The sequence below is a fragment of the Bos taurus genome, chromosome 6 (assembly GCF_002263795.3).
Source record: "Bos taurus isolate L1 Dominette 01449 registration number 42190680 breed Hereford chromosome 6, ARS-UCD2.0, whole genome shotgun sequence".
NCBI lineage: Eukaryota > Metazoa > Chordata > Mammalia > Artiodactyla > Bovidae > Bos > Bos taurus.
The window spans coordinates 16,426,183-16,448,203 of NC_037333.1; the positions used below are offsets into that span (position 1 = coordinate 16,426,183).

Genomic DNA, 22,021 nt, shown 5'->3' on the forward strand with positions numbered 1-22,021 from the left:
ATCTGGAGAAGGGGATGGCTACCCACTCCAGAATTCTTGACTGGAAAATTCTATAGACAGAGGAACCTGGCAGGCTACAGTCCATGGGGTTGCAAAGAGTTGGGCATGGCTGAGTGAATATTAAGTAAAGTAAGGATTACTCGAGCACAAGCACTGTGATGCTCAGACAGTCGATCTGATAATGTAGCCTGGCTACGAAGTGACTAGCTGGCAGGATATGCTGGACAAAGGGATAATTGATGTTCCAGGTGCAATGGAGCAGGATGACATCAGATTTTAGCATGCTACTCAAAACAGCACCCAGTTTAGAACTGTTTGTTTCTAGAATTTTCCTTTTGATATTTTCAGACCTTAGTTGACCATGGATAACTGAAACCTTGGGTAGCTCAGTGGTAAAGAACCCACCTGCCAATGCAGGTGATATAAGAAACGTTGGTTCAATCCCTGGGTCAGGAAGATGCCCTGAAGAAGGAAATGACAATCCACTCCAATATTCCTGCTTGGAAAATCCCATGGGCAGAGGAGCCTGGAAGGCTACACAGTCCATGGGGTCGCAAAGAGTTGGACACGACTTAGTGACTAAACAATTGAAACTAAAGAAAACGAACCTAAGGATAAGGGGGGCAATTGCAATTATTTTCATCTTCTGTTTAGATGAGTTCTTTCTGAAAATGTAGTACTTAAAGGAAACAAATATATATTGACAAGGTGAATGTAAAATTATACTGTGCTAAAATTTTTAAGCAATAACTCATTTTAAATTCCCATTGTGATTGAAGTGACAGGGAGCAGTATTACTACTAAATGACCTGTTTCTCTTTAGCACTCAGTTTTGTAAGGAAACTACATTCCTTTCTACCTTCAAGTATTCTTTCAAATCGCCCCTGAATAGCTGTACCTGAAATAATTGTAAAAGCCTTGAGTGAGTGTCTGGTTTAAAAAGAAAGAAAGTAGTGTCATCCTTCTCAAAAGGCAGTTCAACTTATTTTTAGCTTAAATGCACAAATTGTCATTTGGGAGTAATGCACTGGGAATTTAAAGTATAATAAAGAAAAATCCATCAATCTACCTGTAGTTAAGATGTTGGCTGCTATTTTTGTTTATTACCATCTTTATAATGTCCCTAGTACTTGTGAATAGGAGATGCATTCAGAAACAGATGAATAAAATATCCAATAAACACGAGACTATTTCTCTACATGCATACACACACATACACATAAAACTTAATTCCTCTTTTTTTGGTCTATACTTTTCTGATATATTTCTCTGTATATGTACTTTTTATACTGTATTATGTACAACAATTAAGTAATGTAGCTGTAACTATTTGAGGAAACTCATGAGATTAATACGGAGAAGGCCATGGCACCCCACTCCAGTACTCTTGCCTGGAAAATCCCATGGATGGAGGAGCCTGGTGGGCTGCAGTCCATGGGGTCGTGAAGAGTTGAACACGACTGAATGACTTCACTTTCACTTTTCACTTTCATGCATTGGAGACGGAAATGGCAACCTACTCCAGTGTTCTTGCCTGGAGAATCCCAGGGACGGGGGAGCCTGGTGGGCTGCCATCTATGGGGTCACACAGAGTCGCACACGACTGAAGCAACTTAGCAGCAGCAGCAGCAGCAGCAGCAGCATGAGATTAATAATATTCTGTCCTCATATGCTAGAAAATACTAATACACTATATGATGTATGCTTTATTCTTCATTAAGACTCTCCTTTGATTTCTATTTATTATGCCTCTTTATGAAGAAAATTTTGCTCAAAGAAAAAAGTTCCATCTCAATTAGATATCCTTTTAAGTTATTTATGTAGATATCTCTTTTCTCACTCAAAAATAAGCTCTCTGGGCACAGGCACCTGTCATATCTATTTCATCTTTATATCCCAGGAAACACTGCTCAGAGTAAAACATGTAGTAAATCTTCACTAAATGTTAATTGAATGAATTAATGTCTTCCAGAATCCCACTGCTTGGCCTTGGTACTCAAAGTTGTACAATGTTTCATCTGTAACATTACTTTACCATAACCTGGGAAGCTAAATTTGAACAATAATAGAATGTTTCATAACCTCCTAATCTGAATTTGAGTGTATTTTCTTTATTATAACTTTTTAGAAAGGTAAAATGCTATGAGTCACTTTTCCTTCTTTTTATCTTGCCTTGCTTCATTCAGGAAACAGCCTTATTCACTTTTTAGCTTTAAAATCTTGCTGGATACCTATTTAACCTTACAAGGGATAAATGTAGAACTGAACTTTAGGAAGTTCTTATTTGTACTCATTAAAATAGCCACAAAAGTAATTAAGATTATGATATACAATGCTGATGAAGTTGGGAAAAAGTAACAGAGTAGGTGCCTGGAAAAGCAGATAAAGCTCAGATCCTGTTTGGAAAGCAACTTAGAAATATTTACATAGATGTTTAATTTATCTTTAATAGCAAAGTTTGGAAACAATGTAAGTATTCAACAATTTGGGGCAGGTTAAACAAATGATCAGACCTGACTTTGGTAGATGATAAACTATTTATAAGACACAAATACTGTGTAAAACCAAACATGCAGTATAAAATAATAAAAAATCAGTACGTCAAACTATGTAATAAGTTTACAATTGCTTGAAATATGTAAGCATAAATTTAAGAGACTAGAAGGAAACAGGACGAAATGAAAACAGTTATAGAGTGATAGGATTATGGATGCAATGTTTTGCTTCCTTTTACGTTAAAAGATTATTTTAACAAAACATAAAATCAAAGGAAAAAAAGGATCAAGTTTTAGTCCCTCGATGTTCATATTTTAAGAAGGATGTTATGCAGATACCTAAGCATTTGTCTCCCGTGCTTCAAAATCTCAGCATGTATTTCGTCTGGTTCCAGGGGCTTAACCATTAAAAAAAAAATAATTCTGGCTACCATAGTTATTCTTTGAAAGTCTAAACAAAGTTTGTATTGTTCCCTGGCAGCATTTCTTGTTTGCATTAAACCATGAGTTATGATATTAGTGCATCCTGTTGTAGGTTCTTTGAAGAAGCAGACTCCGTAGCTCTTTTTATGGTTACACAGTAAATGAGAGTCCTCTTTAGGGGTGTATTCCATTTCCTATGGAGTTCTTACCCTTGTGTGCGCTCAGTCACTCAGTTGTGTCTGACTCTTTGCGACCCCATGGACTGTGTGATCCACCAGACTCCTCCATGGAATTTTCCAGGCAAGAATACTGAAGCAAGTTGCCATCTCCTCCTCCAGGGGATCTTCTATTCTTACCCTTAGTGAAACTGAGTGAAGTCGCTCAGTCGTGCCCGACTCTTTGCGACCCCATGGATAGTAGCCTGCACCAAGCTCCTCCGTCCATGGGATTTTCAAGGCAAGAGTACTGGAGTGGGTTGCCATTTCCTTCTCCAGGGAATCTTCCCAACCCAGGGATTGAACCCAGGTCTCTCACGTTGTAGACAGACGCTTTACCGTCTGAGCCACCTACAAAGGGCATATCAAAATTTTCTTATAATGGCCATCATTATTCTAAGTCAACATGTTTGCCATTTTCTCGAAGAAAATGCAAATGATTGCAATGTAACTTTATAGAGGAAGAAGAATTTCTTCCATGAGTTAAGACATTAGCAATTATAGTACAATAACCCAGTGTAATCGTAAAACGTTTTTTGCCCTTTTAGAAAGACACTATATGCTTCACATTGCCTAGTTTTATCTGGTAGGTGTACAAAATCATCTTTAAATAAGTTACATTTAGTCCAAGTTTGTATACATTCTGGAGGTCATTTATTAATGAGGAGTATAAACCAAATGATAATGAGGATAGAAATATTCATCACCAGCCCTCCCAATTTCTAGATGCATTCATTCACCAATGCATAATTGTATTAAGAGCACAACCTCTTAAGGCAGAGTTGTGTAAATCTGGAAAAATTACTTTACCTTTCTGTGCCTTAGTTTCTTCACCTGTTAAAGAGAAATAAAGATAGTGCTTATCTCATAGAAATTTGTGAGAATTAAGTGAGTTAATGAATGTAAAATTCCTGGCATTTAAAAAATGTTACCATTTTACTAGGGTATGTGTTTTTGAAGGTAACAGCGCAGATATTAAAATGTCACAATTTCTGCCCTCCGGGCAGCTTAGAAGTGAAAGTGAAAGTCATTCAGTCATGTCTGACTCTTTGTGACCCCATGAACTATACAGTCCATGGAATTCTCCAGGCCAGAATACCGGAGTGGGTGGCCTTTCCCTTCTCCAGGGGATCTTCCCAACCCAGGGATCGAAGCCAGGTGTCCCGCATTGCAGGGGGATTCTCTACCAGCTTAGCCACCAGGGAAGCCTGAGTATACTGGAGTGGGTAGCCTATCCCTTCTCCAGCAGATCTTCCTGACCCAGGTATTGAACCAGGGTCTCCTGCATTGCAGGCGGATTCTTTACCAACTGACTTATCAGGAAAGTCCTAAGTCAGGCAGCTTAGAGAACATTCTTAAAAAATCAACTAAATTTGCTATGAACCTAAAACTGCTCTAAAAAATAGTCAACTTCAAAGAAAAAAAAATCAACTAAGGAGCAGCTTTTTAACCCTCGGTGGAAAGAAACTTGCCCAGTAGTTGAAGCACATAATAAATGACTTGGGAATGTTTTTACATGAAATTCTAGTTGCTGTACTTTTAAGCTTCATGGAAATAACAAAAGCCACACTGCTTTCTGTCTTCTCCCAGTTTTATTGAGTTACAATTGACATATGACATTGAATTAGTTTTAAGTGTATACCATAATGATTTGATATGTGTATATGTTGTGAAATGATTACCACAATAAGTTTGGTTAACATCCATCATCTCACATAGTTACATTTTTTTTCCTTGTGGTGAGAACTTTTAAGACCTACTCTCTTAACAGCTTTCAAATATACCATAGAGTATTGTTAACTGCAGTCATCATGAAGAATATTTTTCCTTTGCTTCTGAGCACTTGAAAAGACTTTTCCTCTTCTTCTTTGGAAAACAATTGTTGGTTCAGAGTCTAGAAAGACTGATATACCTCGTTATCTTTCTGAAATGTGTAATCTTTCTAGCTAATAGCCATCATCATTTTCTCAAATGTCTGTCACTCAATATGACAATGAAAACCACAACTGTGAATGTTTATTTTAATCATTTTTACAATGAAACTGGGGAGAGAAATCAAAGGCATCTTTATTTTTGTGTCAGATGTGTCTAAAGGAATTAAGTAGATGTGTGTATGCTTCAAGATTTAGGTTTGGAGATGCTCATTTTCCTTAATTCTAATAAATACAATGATTTAGTCTCTGTTTTCCTGAGCTGAGGAATCGCTTGAAAATTCTCCATCAAGTCTTAAATTTTCAGATGTCTTTTACTCATTCAGCAAATATTTACTTGGTGTACCTAGCACCGTGCTAGATATTCATTTCCACTGGTAATTTGCTTTTGCTTTCTTAGTGAAGAAAAGACTGAACACAAGAAAATTAGTCCTCTTGTATCCCTGGTCCATAGTGCATAGAATTTTGGCCCAAACAAGCTAACTTGTATAACTAGTTTCACATACTATGTACTTCTTGAGTATTATTGGATGGTTGGTTATATCCTCTAACAATCTGTATAACGTGTTGACTTTGTGTGCTTTACTTAGTAGTATCTTTTTTTTTATTTTGAGGGTGAACCCGGGTTGCCTGGAGCAGTAGGACAGAATGGAATACCAGGGCTAAAGGTCGGTACGAAGAAAACCAAGCAGAGTCATTTGAGGCATGATTTTTCATGAAATTTTAAGCTATTACAATTTTTTATATCCCACTGGTTTTACTTGGATGGAATCTCTTGTCCACAGTAAAATATGTTATAGTATAAAACTTTGTGACTAAAGAACAAATGATGTTCATGATTCTCATTACATTAAAAACACACAGAGAGTGTAGGATATGATTGTCTACACTCTGACTTCTGGGATATTTAACGTGAGAAAGCCTGTATTTCAAATATGACTCTTGTCATTTTCCCACTTGATGAATGTATTAAAACATAGGTCACGTCCACACTACCAACGTTCGCATAATTTTTAGGAGACACACTAAAGGAAATGTTTACAGTGCCACTGTGACTTGTCCTCAAGATTTGGCCGCCTCTAAAACTTACATAACCCAACAAGTTAATCAAATGAAAAGCATAAGCAAAATGGGGCATGTTTGAAATTGAAAAATGGATGTAGTCTGCGTTACTAAATAGGAAAAAAATGCAATGGAGATTTGGGGGGTGATTCCAAATTTCCTTTGTTTCTGAAGAACAAATGAATCAGTTAAGTATAAAAAGATTGGTGACAGTTTAGTTTAAACCAGATAAGCAGACAAATCCCAAATCCTTTGATGAGTGACCATCCCTTGAAGTACAGAACTAATGTCTAATCCCATCAGCTGTGCTGCTGTGTATCCATACCCACAGATGCCCGTCAGCTGATTTTACAGATCACATTGCTATCTGTGCCTAGAACAGACCTAAAATTTATAGACCTGTCCTTTGTCCTGCAGGAGAGGAAGGAAAATATTCCTTCTGGGACTACAGCCATTTTCCTGTCTTCTTCCCTCTCTAGCTCCATGCTAAAAAGTCAAATGATAAGAGTTAATGCTTAATGCTTGTTCTCAGTACTGTTCTTCTGTTGCCTAGCAACCATCAGGATGGTTGTTAAGCAGTGAAAGGTAACCAGAAATTCAAAAAGCCAAAGGGTCCAGCCAAGTTTCAGGGAGTGAAAAGAGTGTTGCCTTCAAACTGACTTTAAGAGTGCATTAGGATTTTTAAAAAATGCAATAACCACCTTAAAAATAATTTTTAAAGCAGTGTGACCTTATTGCAACACTTCCTCAAGCTTTTCTTAAGAAGGATATTGTAATGTGTGTGATTTGCTGTAGATTTACTCTCTGATTCTGTTCCCTGTCTCTTCCTGGGTAAAATGAAAATGAGACTCTTTTCAGAACACAGTTTTGCGTTTTCGTCTTTGTACTGTCATGATCATCGTTTTTGCATAAAGACATCTCTCCTAAACTCACTTAGATTCTGCCTCAATCTAGTATCTTTTCTGAAAAAACTAATGACTCCTAAAGTACACCTGATTTAGACACGGTGGCTAACAACAGATTGAAGAGCATTCGTGATGTTGTGAAAGGGTCCAAGTTCAGGCCTTAGTCATGTCAGGGCAAGATATTCTGGTGAACTACACTGGTACTCCAGACCCCAGAAATAATCCATGCACCAGGGGGTGCTTTGAATGAAAGATTTCACGGAGGGATGTGCTAGCTCACCTTACTGAGTCTGAGTCTGGCCGGAATAAGATGTCATAATCTCAGAATTGCCTCAACATTGCTCTCCTTAGTGCCCTAAAAGCCAGGCTTTGCTGATCATCTTTAGTCCTCAAAAGAAAAGAATTAAGGTGATATTTGCTATTGATATCCATATTCAATTTTCCAGGAAATTCATCATTTGCTTTTAGAAAGCAACTGAAATGGCAACCCACTCCAGTACTCTTGCCTGGAGAATCCCATGGAGGGAGGAGCCTGGTAGGCTACAGTCCATGGGGTTGCCAAGAGACGGACACGACTGAGCGACTTCACTTTCACTTTCACTATATATTAGCAAAATAGAAAATATCACATATAATTTAACTAGTATTCTCAATATTTGATTTTGTTTAATGTTGATTAATTAGGTGTTTTATAATTTAATGTGTCACTCACTTTGTCCTTTTGTGCAGGGAGAACCTGGAGAACAAGGAGTAAAGGTGAGATGATTCTGCCTGTTTTTAATCTCCTCCCCCAAGAGGTACCAAACTAAACTGTATTTATATGTGGATGGATAGATAAGTACAGGTATACAAGTATATCTTGGAGATATTGCAGGTTCCATTCCACATCACAGCAATAAAGTGTATATTGCAATAAAATGAAGCACATGAATTTTTGGTTTCTCGGAGCACATAAAAGTTATGCTATACCGTAATCCTCTAAGAGTTCAATAGCATTATAACTCCAAAACAGTATGTATATCTTAATTGAAAAATGATGCTGTTAGAAAAATGGTGCCTTTTGTCTTGCTTGATACATAGTTGCCACAAATCTTCAATTTGTAAAAAATGCGGTGTCTTCAAGGTGCGATAAACAAAGCGCAATAAACAAGCTATGCCTAGATATAGATGTAGATAGATATACTGGCCACTGTTTCTTTCAAACTGCTAATTAATGGAAGGAGAAAGTAGGGTGATTCTTATGTATGTTCAGAAGTTTGGGTAGAAAGATTTAAAGAAAGGAGAAAGCAAATTTAAACATTCTGTGTCAGGCTTTAAAATGGCTTTCAAAAACCTCTAGGCCTGCAAAATTTCTGTTCTGCCTGCTTGCCGATGCCATTCCAGTACTGTTCTAAGCATCCATACCTCTATTACTTCTTAGGTCACTAGGTTAAAGGGATACAGATGTTTACCTGCAACAAACATACTGAAAGTTGTCCCACAAAGAATTCCCATAAAAACCTAAAAAGAGAAACAAAAGGAGAAGCAAAGTGCGTGTGTTTAATTTCTCTCAGACAGACACCCTTCTTCCCACTTTGGGGAATGTTCTCTCGCTATGTACTTTACCGGTATTTAAACGTGTGTTGTCTGTGTAGGCAATCGCCAAGATATCACATAATGCTCTTCATAAGTGGCATGATCTTTCTGACAAATCAGTATCATCACCACTAACCCCAAAAGAAATACATCTACAGATCCAGCAAGCTTTGTGAATTTAACTGTATTTTTGACCATTGTAAAACAAAAATAAAAGACATTGATTTAAACAGAAGGTGAGCAAAGCAGAAGGGTGGCTTTGCTTAGTCAAACCCTTTGCCTCCTGACCTCTCTGAACCAGTTTTCCTAATAAGAAAGTTTGTTTTATTTGTTTTGTTTTTTAACAAAGGGATTTCCAAGCAATTTTTTAAAGCATGCTAATGGGCTGCCTATCAAAAATCCTTCATAACTGATAATCAGTATATTTATTTGGCATCCAACCAGTTCATGGTAATTAATGTGAAATTAATTAGTCATCAGATGACTCTTTTGTGTGGAAAGTAAGGAGGGGAAAGCAGCAGTGCCAGCATGGTTCCAGGGGCTCGTGGGATAAAGTGACTCAGACTCCCGGGCGCTCTGGGGTACCCGTCTCCATAAAAGAATTCCCGGGCAGGTTAGCCTCATGCTTATTTGAAACAAGAAGAGAAACCGAAGAGAAAACGTTAAAATCTCCCTCTCTCAACACTCCTTCTTCTCTCAGGGAGGTCATTATCAATAGCTTCTCTCTTATTTTATGGAAAATGTTAAATGATAGAAACGGGACCTCCTATGGGAGCCAGAAGGGTATTCTTAGGGAATACAAGAACAATAATGCATTGTTACTGCTCATGGCCACCATTAACAGCTTATGTTGTGTCAGACATGGTCCTAGTTGCTTTAGACACAGGAATTATTTCTTATAACCCTGTAAAATATTCTTGTCCTGTGTTGCACAGGAGAAACTTGATGCAAATAGATTTTCACTTGCCCATTAGGTACTGGAGCTGGGCTAGGTCTCAGGCTCCAAAGTCTGTGATGTTTCCACTAGAACATGCTGTGTGACTTAAAGAATTCGGAATTTAGGACACAAAACATGGATAATACACAAATGACTTGTTTTCTACTACATTGCTTTGTGGGTAGAAAGGAGATATCAGTGAAAAATAGGCATAGGAGCTCTCAAAACTAACAAAGGAAGCATGAACTCCTCAGATTACTTTGCTATGAGTTTTGAAGATTCTCTAATAAGGTAAAATTTTTATTTATTGACTTTATTAAAACATTTATTTCTCAATGCAAAACATGTATGCCCAGATAAGTCAATATTCACTGCACAGTTTTGAGGGCTGTGTCATGCACTTTGAGAGCCTAGAGATTTGAGATGGGCTCGAAGACAGAGTAGAATTTACACAGATGGAAGGGAAAGGAGAGGGCAGGAGTCCAGGAATCAGGAATGGGACAAAGAAGGAGACAGTAGGGATAAAGCAGAAAGCATATGGACGGAATCAGGAGAAAGTCTTTGTTAGAGTGACTCTCTGAGCAGAGGAAGCAGAAAGCAGCTCTAAGTGCCAGAATAAGCTATTAAAAGTCAGAGAAATTACTTTCTGTTAATATCATGGAGTAGTTTAAAACTATTCAGTCATCTTCATTGTAATAAAGTTTATTTGGACGGGTTGATATCAAGCAGTTGGTCAAGTAAGGTACATTAGCTCTGTTGAACATTTACAACAGCTATTAATATATAGTGCCTCTGAAAGGAAACCTAAAATAAGAAAACTCAAAATAAGGATACTCATTGCTGAGTATCACCACTATGTTTTCATATATTTCTTTTCTCCCCCCTTAGGGAGATGCTGGAGAGAATGGCCCTAAAGGTGACACAGGCGAAAAGGTACGGTGTTTTTCAAAAATAGGAGAGCATGTATATGAGCAAGAATATTATTTCATTTACATGAAATGGGAGATTTTGAGAAAGTTGAGAGATCATAGCTTAATATGACAAGATCAGAGATAATTTTACAAGATTAGAAAGCATTTAAATATTTAATTGATAAGAAGTGATTATTCTAGCTACAAATTTAAACATTTTAAAAGTAAAATGGTACTTCAAAAATTCTAGAAAATGTGTAGCTGGGTTTCTAGTAATATGACTCAAGACAAAAACACCCCCCTATTTATGTGTAAATGGAGCACTCCTTTTATACACAGAGACGTAAAAATAGAGTTCCTAAAGTGACTCCATTTGTCCCAGCTTTAGGACGGAAGATTGCAGGACTGGGATGAGATGTAAGAGTTTGATAAAAGTTAGTGTCCCTTGATTAGAACCTCTAATGCAGTCCTGAAAATTTTCCTCGACTTAAAATGTACTGAACCCGAATATTTTGTCAGCTTTCATATTGTCCTTTTTTAAAAATTTTCAACCGTTATTAGCCTTTACATTGCAGTGATCTTTGGTTCATCTTCCTACCTCATGTTTTTTTCCCCAGGCTATCACAGCTTTTGCTTGGTTTCTTACTTCACAGACGTCTCTGACATAGAAAGGAAATTTTTTCTTCGTTTGTGGTATATGTTAAGAATTGTGGAACATGTGTGCTCAGTCCCGCAGTTGTGTCTGACTGTTTGACCTCAAGAACTGTAGCTGACCAGGCTCCTCTCTCCATGGGATTTCCCAGGAAAAATACTAGAGCAGGTTGCCATTTCCTGCTCCAGGCATCTTCCCAACCCAGGGATCAAACCCAAATCTCTTGCATCTCCTGCATTGGCAGGCAGGTTCTTTACCACTAACACCACCTGGAAAGCCCAGATGAAAATGGAATAGTCAGATATAATGTAAATTGGGCTAATTGATGAGACAAAGAACGATTCATTTAGGCTTATAGTTGAGAATAGGAATGGTCTAATTTGAAAATTATTACTGTACAGATGGATAATTGTTAGTCATAAAACCATACCCATAAAATAAAGAGAAATTTGTCTTTCTTATTCTTATAAATATTAATATAAATATGGCGTGGGTGGTAGGGATAGATTAATGATAGTGTCACTGAGTAGCAATTGTGTTTGTATTCAAGGGGTAGTCTAGAAGTTCTCTGGCACCAGATGGCTCAGTGGTGAAGAACCCGCCTGCCAATGCAGGAGACACAGGAGACAGGGATTCGATCCCTGGGTTGGGAAGATCTGCTTGAGTAGGAAATGGCAACCTGCTCCAGTACTCTTGCCTGGGAAATTCCACGGGCAGAAGAATCTGGTGGGTTACAGTCCATGGGGTTGCAAAGAGTCAGACGCAACTGAGCACACACACAGTCTAGATGTTAGGATAGACTGTCAGTTTCTTGCAGACCAGGGTTTCTTAACCTCAGCACTACTGACACTCAGTTCAGTTCAGTTCAGTTGCTCAGTCCTGTCCGACTCTTTGCGACCCCATGAATCACAGCAACTCCCGGAGTTCACTCAGACTCATGTCCATCGAGTCAGTGATGCCATCCAGCCATCTCATCCTCTGTCGTCCCCTTCTCCTCTTGCCCCCAATCCCTCCCAGCATCAGAGTCTTTTCCAATGAGTCAACTCTTTGCATGAGGTGGCCAAAGTACTGGAGTTTCAGCTTTAGCATCATTCCTTCCAAAGAAATCCCAGGTCTGATCTCCTTCAGAATGGACTGGTTGGATCTCCTTGCAGTCCAAGGGACTCTCAAGAGTCTTCTCCAACACCACAGTTCAAAAGCATCAATTCTACTGAGAGTCAGAGCTGGATAATCCTCCATGGGGTAAATGTCGGATGTCTAGCGTCGTTCCTGGCCTCCCCCACTAGATGCCGATAGCATTCCCAAGTTGCAACAACCAACCTTGTCTCCAGAGCTTACCAGTTGTCCCCTGGGGAACAAAATTACCCCGCATTGAGAACCACTGCTGTAACCCATCTTATTATCTGTTAGATTCAAGTGTCACACTGCAATCCACCACAACACGAGTATGTTTTAATACTAATGAGGTCAATGATATACCTCTATGACTTTTTGAAGTAAAAATTTCAAACCCCAGATCTATAAACATGGATGTTATATTTAACTTTCTTGTTGTGCTTAAAAGCAGAGGTCAGCAAACTTTCCCTGTAAAGGACCAGAAAACGAATCCTTTAGTTTCTGTGGGCCATATGGTGTCTGTCACAACTACTCAACTCTGTCATTGTAGCATGAGAGCAACCGTAGACAATATGTATACTGATGAGAGTGGCTCTATTCCAATAAAACTTTATTTCTGGACATTGAAATTTTAATTTCATGTGCTTTTCACATGTTATGAAATATTCTTTTGACTTTTTTTAACCATTTAAAATGCAAAAACCATTCTTAGCTCTTGGGCCATGCAAAAACAGGTGGCTAGCTGCATTTGGCCCTCCCAGGCCATAATTGCCAACCTCTGCTTGAAGAAAGGAAATCTTCTAAACAGAGAGCAGTTTCTTCAAGTGAAAACAATCTATGCCAAGTCGGAGCTACGCCTATGTGGATTTCTGTAGAGAGGTTTAAGCTTTAGAAGATGTATTTTTAGAGCTTCATATTTTGAATGTAGGCCAATAATTATTTCACACATTTTTAAAATTTAACATTGTAATACTAAAGCAACTTTTTTACTTTGTAAAGGCTAAATTCATCTCAAAGGAATACTGTTCTTATTTTTTATATTAATGCAAATCATTTACCATACCGACTCACACATAGTAAACTCTCAATAAATGTCAGCTTTCTTACCACATGGAAATGGAAATCAACTAGATTGGTTATTTTTCTTTTTTATCAAAAAGTTTTATTAGTCAATTGAAATTAGGTACAAGAAATGCTTCAGTTAAAACGGAAATCATTTCTATAAACTTTCAGTGAGTCTAAACAGAGGGTTGTAAATAGGAATATGTAACATATAATATGTAATCTGACCTGTAGCATTCATTCCCAAGAATGCTGTAATTGGAATATAATTTTTGATGTGTTTTTTAAACATTTCCTGCTTCTGTCATATAATTTGTTTCCAGCATGTTAGAAACACTCTTCTCACGGCCTTTGGGTTCAGTATGTGAAACTCATTCATCATTTACCAAGTTTGAGATGTAAAATCAAAAAATGCTTCTTTTCTGCCATTGATGTAGTAAATTACGTCATCGGCTGATTCACTTTAATAGAATTTTTTTCCCTTTGATCCAACTCTGCCTTTGGATGGTAAAGCAATCTAAACCTTTTCAGACTGGTCATCTGGAAATGCTGTGGGACTGTTAAAAACCTCAGGACTGGGTTTTCTCTGTGGCCAGCAGCTATGATGCACTCTGGACTTAAGAATGACCTGCCAAAGACTGATTTTAATCATACGTGGAGTTACTGAGGGAAGGTTAGATTCTGCTCTTGGAGTGTTAACCTCACCAACTAACGTAGAAATGGATTTCTTACCTTTTATTCCCACACTTGAAAGTAAATGTTGGTGCATTTAAGTCATTCGGTCATCTCTGACTCTTTGCAACCCTGTGGACTGTAGCCCACCAGACTCTTCTGTCCATGGGATTCTCCAGGCAAGAATACTGGAGTGGGTTGGCATACCCTCTGCCAGGGGATCTTCCCAACAGGGATCAAACCTGCATCTCTTGGGTCTCCTGCATTGGCAGGCAGGCTCTATACATATATACCATTGATTACCATAGGCCATTGGTTTCCCAAGGGGATTGATTCCAGGATCCTCGAAGATATCAAAATCCTAGGATGTCCCTTATTTAAAGTGGGGTAAAATTTTCCTATAACCCATGAACTTTCTCCCATATTCAGTTGACCCTTTAACAATGTGGGCCTTAGGGGTACTGAGACTCGGCCACGTTTGAAAATTAGGATATAATTTTATAAAAGACCCACCTTCTACATGCTTCCTTCATATCCCCATTTCCTCCATATGTGGTTCTGCATCTGCCAAATTCAACCAACTGCAGATCATGTGGTACTACATTATTTACTGTAGATGTTTTTGAAAAAAAAATCCACATACAAATGGACTTTTGCAGTTTAAACTCATGCTGTTCAAAGGTCAACTGTACTTTAAAAAGCATCTCTAGATCACTTATTATACCTATACTATGTAAACAGTTGCCAGGGACCCAGGAATTCAAGTTTTGCTTTTTGGAATTTCCTGTAATTTTTTTTCCCCTAATATTTTTGATCTGAAGTTGAGTGAATCCACAGATTCAGAACCCAGAGATATGGAGGGGCAACTGTATTGTAAGCACAGAACAAGGACAGGGTTTGAAACTTTGTCTCCCTCTCTCCTAGTATCCCTGCATCCAGAGCATGGCTGGCACAAAACCGATGCTCAATAAGTACTTACTGAATGAATTAATGAGTGATAGAAATGTCCCCACATTCACTTCATTTATCTACATATCAATGTTGTGTTTAAAAATAATCACAGCCCAAGACAGAAAGTTTCTGTACTTGACTAATTGATTTGTTGTTGTTCAGTCCCTAAGTCATGTCCAACTGTGACTCCATGGACTACAACACACCAAGTTCCCCTGTCTCCCTGGGTTTGCTCAGATTCATGTCCATTGAGTGAGTCAGTGATGCTGTCTAACCATCTCATCCTCTGCCACCCCCTTCTCCTTTTGCCTTCAGTTTTTCCCAGCATCAAGTTCTTTTCCATCAGGGTCTTGTAATGATCAATAGCAAAATCAAATTCATTTACGTCAAGTGTCTTCTAAAAGTATTTTTCATTTTATGATTTGCCCTGCAGATTTACCCTTTCATTTCAAAACCAACGGATTTATGAAGCTAAGAGTATACTTAGAGAGACACAGTTGGGTGTTTTTCCTACTTTAATCCCGTATTCATTTTTACTTTTAGAGGAAAGAGGATTATAAACACTGTTTTATTTTCACTACTTGCAGCATCATCCTTTAAAATGTTTAACTTAGAAATGTCTTCCAGCAGTTGCCTTGCCACTTTCTAAAAGTTATAAAAATTCCTTGAGATTTCACAGTTCTAATTTTTGAAAAGAAAATTGAAATATCACTTATAGTTATCCATCAAACAAAACTACTCCAATGTCCACAAATAAATCAGCCTTTCAGGAAACTGACCTTTTCTTCATATTCCCTTTCTCTGAGAACTAAATCTAGCCCTTATTCTCACTAGTGGATTATCCTGTCACTTTCTGCCTTCAATGCTGGAGACCTGGGTTCGATCCCTGGGTTAGGAAGATCCCCTGGAGAAGGGAAAGGCTACCCACTCCAGTATTCTGGCCTGGAGAATTCTATGGACTGTATAGTCCGTGGAGTCACAAAGAGTCGGACACAGCTGAGCGACTTTCACTTTCTATTAAAACACTGGAATGAAAAAGTTTTTATCTACAGTTAATACAAGCAACTTCCTTTTATTTACAAGTTTACTACAACCATTATGCCTTATTGTCAAAATGAGATAAACCAGTAATTCTTCTCTTATTCTAATAAAAAAGAAAGCACATGGCAGTAGCATTTAAGAAGTCCAAAATTTACTTAGCCTCAAGTTGCTTCAATATCCTCATCTATTGAGAGTAGTAATATCTGTCCTATCTCTTGGGAGGGTTGTGAAGTAAAAATGAGATGAAAAAAAGGGACTTAGCAAAGTCAAACTTGCTTTTATGAATACAAAGGTCTTATTGTGCAAACTATTGCGGCCCTGACTCATTGGTGTTGATGGCTCTCAGATTTGATTTAGTAGAAATAGAAGTAAGTACTATTTTATTAACCACATTTATTTCACTTCCCATTCAGAGCTCAATTCAGTGTTAATGTTGGGGAAAAGAAACCAGTATCATTTTACAGTAAGACAGTATTTGGGGTCCTCTTCTATATGTTTCGTCATGTTTTAATTTTTCCTTGAGTAATAGCAACTACAAATGTCAAAGAAAATCATATGTTTCCTCAAATAAGCTACTTTATTATTTCCTTCTCCTTCCTAAGCTCTTTTTTTTTCCTTCCTCAAGGTTTTTGTGTTTTTCATTTTGATTCTTGACTATTGACCTGCTGGAAACCATTCTTTCTGAGATATGTTCATTCATTCACTATATATGTATCCAGCATATTTTATTTAGACACTGAATAAAAATAGGTACTGAGCCTGCCCACATGTGGCTGATCTCCTGATGGAGGGACGAAGAAAGACTCGGCAGAAAACACACACAAATCCATAGGTAGTGAGCGTGCAGGACACATAGAGATGTGCGGAGAGAGATGTGGATATGAGGGGCGAGTGTCTAGGTTGGTCGGTGAGGAGTTGAGGCGAAGCCACTCAAGACTTGAACAGACAAGCTGCCAGCCGTGGGAAAAGAAGACAGCGACTGAGGGAGGGAGCAAGTACCCCATGTACAGAGGCCTGAGGTTTGCCTCTTCTCTGGAAGAGACTGATGCGCATAACGAGGAGGTAGACCCTGGGACTCTGTGAGCACTTGCACAGAGAGAACAGCCGAGGAGACCCCAGTAGGTGTCTCTCTCCTTGTGGCTGTTTCTGTTTTCTGAACAGTCATCGTCTGCATTTGCTCCCTTTTGTTTTCCTTGTAGCGTGTTCATGAAAGAGAGGACCAGAAGGAGCTTGGAAATCTAAAGCCTTTGTCTGGCATCACCTCAGAAATAAGCAACATCCCAAGCACCCCCTGAATTCTCTCCGGGCAGCGTCTATCTGCCCATGGAGAGCAGATTTGCCTTAGGAATGTAGTCACCCTCCATGAAATCCGGATGGAATACAATGCCTTTTAGAAAACCAGATTCTATCTCACGAGTTCCTCTCAGATCTTCTGTGTGTCCCTGTCACCCACAAGTCATCTATCATCCTGTAAATTTCCGGTGACCGTGTCACAATGAAGTAAGTGTAGGGCCAGAAAAAACGTGCCAGCCACAACTGTGGTGTGCTTCACGAGGAAAGCAAACTGACCAGCTCCGTGGCTTTTTGCAGCTCAACATCGTTAACCCTTTGACTTCATCTGTTGAACCCTGACTTTCTGAAGACCAAAAGAGTTAGGGAATTCCTAGCAAATGATAGCCAGTGACATTAATAAATTTCAGAAATGGAGAAAACTGAAACTCCAGATCTGCTAATGTATTGCTTTAGAATACAACTGTAGCACTCTATCGGAGAAGGCAGTGGCACCCCACTCCAGTACTCTTGCCTGGAAAATCCCATGGACGGAGGAGCCTGGAAGGCTGCAGTCCATGGGGTCGCTGAGGGTCGGACATAACTGAGTGACTTCACTTTCACTTTTCACTTTCATGCATTGGAGAAGGAAATGGCAACCCACTCTAATGTTCTTGCCTGGAGAATCCCAGGGATGGGGGAGCCTGGTGGGCTGCTGTCTATGGGGTCACACAGAGTCGGACACGACTGAAGCGACTTAGCAGCAGCAGCAGCAATAGCACTGTATCAGGGGAAGAGATTCATATTCATATATTTCTATTTATTTCAAGGAATGTAGTCCTCATGTATTTTGCATTCAAAGTAGTTTTAGAAAGTATATTGTTGATCTTGGAAATTATTGACATCTTCACAGCCATATGGATACAAAGTCTTAGGGAGCATAGTTTGACCCATTAGTCACGGCATTTCCCTTGGGCGCTCCTGTCAATAATGGCTCTCAGTGTGTTTGTGTGTTTCCTCTTCTCATAACTTGTAGAATAATCTTCCTGGGTTTCGTTTTAGGGTGACCCGGGATCGTCTGCTGCAGGAATTAAGGTAACTATATGCTTACAAGTGTTTGTACCCCAAGAGTTACAGTTTTGACTTTTGTATGTCTCTTGTTTCTCTTCTCTTTTACCATTTTGGATGGTTCTAACTCTGTTTCTATTCTCCTGCAATAATTGGCTTCCAAATACAACAGGGAGTATCTGCTGGAAGTCTAATAAAGGCTTAAACAATACCTTTCTGATTGGTTTTAATGGAAATGTGGATTTGTATGTAAGCTTTAGACATAGTCAAAGCAGAAAAAAAAAAAAAAAAGGTTCCTATGTCTAGTAATATAGAGAGTAATAGAGTGAATGAAATGCATGTGTCATCAAGGAGGCTGGAAGTGTCCAGGGGTCTAAGGGTTCTGGAGAGTTCTTTTAAGACTGCCTTTTCCATCTTTGGTTTTCTTTGGCCAGGGAGAACCCGGAGAATCTGGTCGTCCAGGGCAAAAGGTAATTTCCCTATTCTAGTGTGGTTTTAGTACTATTTTATATTCACCATTTTACCATATCTGCTATCCACTGTGTAATATGAGAACAATTATTGAAAATGTTGCTGTTTTCATGCTTTGTATGCAGTGTTATTGTTTTTCATTTTAAAAGGGTTGATGCTGACCATAGCAAAAGTGTAAACACATTCTGTACATGTGAAAGGAAGTTTTATGAACTAAAGTCTGCATGTACTGAGCTGTTTAATACTAACAAGGATCATCTGGGTTGGAATGCCAACAACTTGTCTTGCATGTTTAAAGATACTCTGCATGTTTCTATCTTTCACGAGAAGAAATGAATATTTACTAAACTGTGTCAGTAGGGGATGATGGACAGTTCTTTTAAGATTATATTCCTTTCCTCTCATTTCAAATACTTCCCAGCTGATAGTTCTTTATGTGAATAATATCTTCCTAAGCAATGAATGTTATGTTGTACCAAGATATTTGTTCATGAACTAAACTTTAGTTGTAGACACTAGCCAAACCACTTTAACCAATCTGTAGTCACATACATTAATTTTTTTTTTTTATCATTTGTGCCTCACTTTAGTGATAAATTAGAGGACATGCAGTGAATATGTTTATTCTCATTTGAGTCTGAAGCTGGAAACAACTGTTAGTAGTTTATCGTCTAAGCATCTGGATATCAATGCCCAGTGCAGATTTCAGATAACAGATGTAGCTAACAAGTAAATGTGAATTCCACACTAGGTTAAACCTCCTAAGATCATGACTCTGCCTTTGTCTAGCAGTAACTGATGTTATAGAGAAAAAACATGAATAGAGACATAGAATATACCTCATTAGTATAAAGAAAAAGAATAAATCCCACTGTAGTAGTTTGGAATCTTAAAACATAACATTCAAAACTATTCCCACATTCTTGAAGTTATTGAGAGGATCATTGCTTTGTTTAAACACTTAGGATTAAAGTATTTTTTGAGAAGGTCTTTCACATCTTTTAATATTTCCCTAATTTAAAAATAGGTTTTTCTCTTGAAATTAAGAATCTGAGAGAAACGACTCATTAAGCTTAGTTTTAGATAAAGATGAGACTTTTCTGAAGAGCCCAGCAGAACACTGCAAATTTTTCTGTCCAATGCCTAAAATTTCCTACTGATTCTTTGTGTAAGAAATTTGAAATTAGTGATGTCACAGAGATCCATGATCTGTTTTGGTGTGAAAGAGCATCTGACTTTCTCTAATGAACTAATTTTAAGTTCCTTAGTCTTTAAAAATTGAAGGCTAAATTTAAGCTGCTCTCCAAATCTGTGATAAGGTAAAAGAAATGTCTGCAAAACTGGTATGTCTTTTTGAAACACAAAACAAATTTGCTATAATTTCATATAGGTTTCACTATTTTCAGGGTAGAAGATCCAAATTGATTTTCAATTGGTTAATAAAACTGTGCCTTTATCATGATTACTTAAAAATACATTTTAGATTCATTTCTGAAAGTTTGTAGGTTTACTTATGGAAACGTTGGCTTTTCTTTGCATTTTATTTAAAACCTGTTTTAAATTATATTGAGAGAATTAGATTATATCTGAATGAATATGTGTGTGAATGAATATGTGTATGAATATTACAACTCATCTGAATGAAAATGTGCCCTGAAATGAGCAATATCTTTTTCATCAGTATTTAGGCCAGATTCTACCCTTTGATGCAATATCAGTTTCCCACAAATATTTATGACTTCCTTTGTTTAATATCTGGATTTGGCAATACTTACTCCAACATTGATGTAAAAGTAGAGTGTTCCCATGCTTGCTGGTTGCTTAGATTGGAAATGACAAACAGAATGAGTACAGAAGCCATTCAAGGACTCTTCAACAACGTTTGTCTCACCACTGTAGAACTGTGTTGTGGGTTCTTTGATATTTAAGCTTCTGCACTGGGGATGTTCTCAGAAAGTAGAGGATATCCTGACAGAATTGAAGTGCATTGATTAGGTCTCCCCTTTCTGGTATTTGGCAGTATGAAATTTGATTTTTAGTAACGTTCATAATGTAGGAATGATTTCATTTCAGTTTTTTTTCTTTTATCAACTCAACAGGAGAGTCTGTGATTGATATGTGAGTTAGGGTATATGTATTATAAGGTGAGTGTGTAGATATATGAAATAGGCATTGTGTTTCATCACATGATTTTTTCCTTCCTACCTTCTCCACATCCAGTGGCACTGGTGGTTAGGTAGCTGCTGCCTACCTAACTTCTCCACATCTTTTTGAAATTTATATGTATTTTTTAGTTTTAAAGGAGTGAAAATGCTTGTTGCTCCATCGAAAGGGGCCAGCACAGTAGAAGTATATCGAGAAACACCGGGCGTTGTCACGGGGACACGGGGTGAAAGCAGAGAACTGACTCTAACAGTAGACTGGGTCTCCAATAATGGGGAATAAAGAATGAAAGGGAGAGAAAAAAGAAAACCCAAAGTATAATGTATCAGTATAAAGTATAATCTACTTGGACAAGTAGTCTTTGAGTGGAATAACAAACCAATTCTTAGTTATGACCCAGACCTGACCTTGGGCTGTACATGCCCAAGAACTCAGCTCAATAAAGCTCTGAGTTAAGAAATAGGCAAGAATGGAGACATTAACTGAAGAACTGTCTCTTAATTAAAAGATAAGCCTTGATGGTATAAAGATAGAGAATTTATATAAGAAGAAACATCTTCCTAAAAGTGTTGAGATGTTTCTCGAAGGGTCAAATTAAATGTTTTATAATCTTTTATTATGTGAACTTTTAAGTAAACATAAATTTGGAAAGGTCAAATTTATAAAAATCCAAGACTATGAAATATTAATTACTGAAATATTTGTTCATTAAATAGTAAATTTATAACGTTTATACCTACATACATATGCATATAACATAGGGAACAGCTAAATGCTCAAATTCTGTAAGTATTAAATCTATATTATAAAATATTCCATAATGTCTTATACATCTTTCTCATGTGAGAAACATGGGTGTGTGTCTATGTATGCATGTGTATGTAAATATCTTACTTTAGTCATTGATCTTTTTATTTTGGTGGGAGGGAAGAGCTTAGTGAGAAAGCTTTTGGAAAAACCGTGTTACAACCCATATGTTTAAATAGGGTTTCCACATGTCTTAAATAGGATGTCTTGAGTTTGGGGGCAGGGCTTCTCTAAGACAAAACAAAACTATGGACTTGTCAGCAATATGCTTACTTTTATTATTTGCTTATTATAC

The 22,021-nt window shown here is 37.8% G+C and overlaps 1 protein-coding gene across 1 annotated transcript in view; it reads left to right on the forward strand.

The window, feature by feature from the left end:
- COL25A1 (collagen type XXV alpha 1 chain) overlaps positions 1-22,021 on the forward strand; it is a 512,490-nt gene that overhangs the window by 415,306 nt on the left and 75,163 nt on the right. Inside the window, exons 13-17 of the mRNA XM_024993507.2 lie at positions 5,679-5,732; positions 7,761-7,787; positions 10,432-10,476; positions 18,280-18,312; positions 18,720-18,755. Of these exons, the coding sequence (XP_024849275.1) occupies positions 5,679-5,732; positions 7,761-7,787; positions 10,432-10,476; positions 18,280-18,312; positions 18,720-18,755 (195 nt within the window). The remainder of the gene's footprint in view (positions 1-5,678; positions 5,733-7,760; positions 7,788-10,431; positions 10,477-18,279; positions 18,313-18,719; positions 18,756-22,021) is intronic.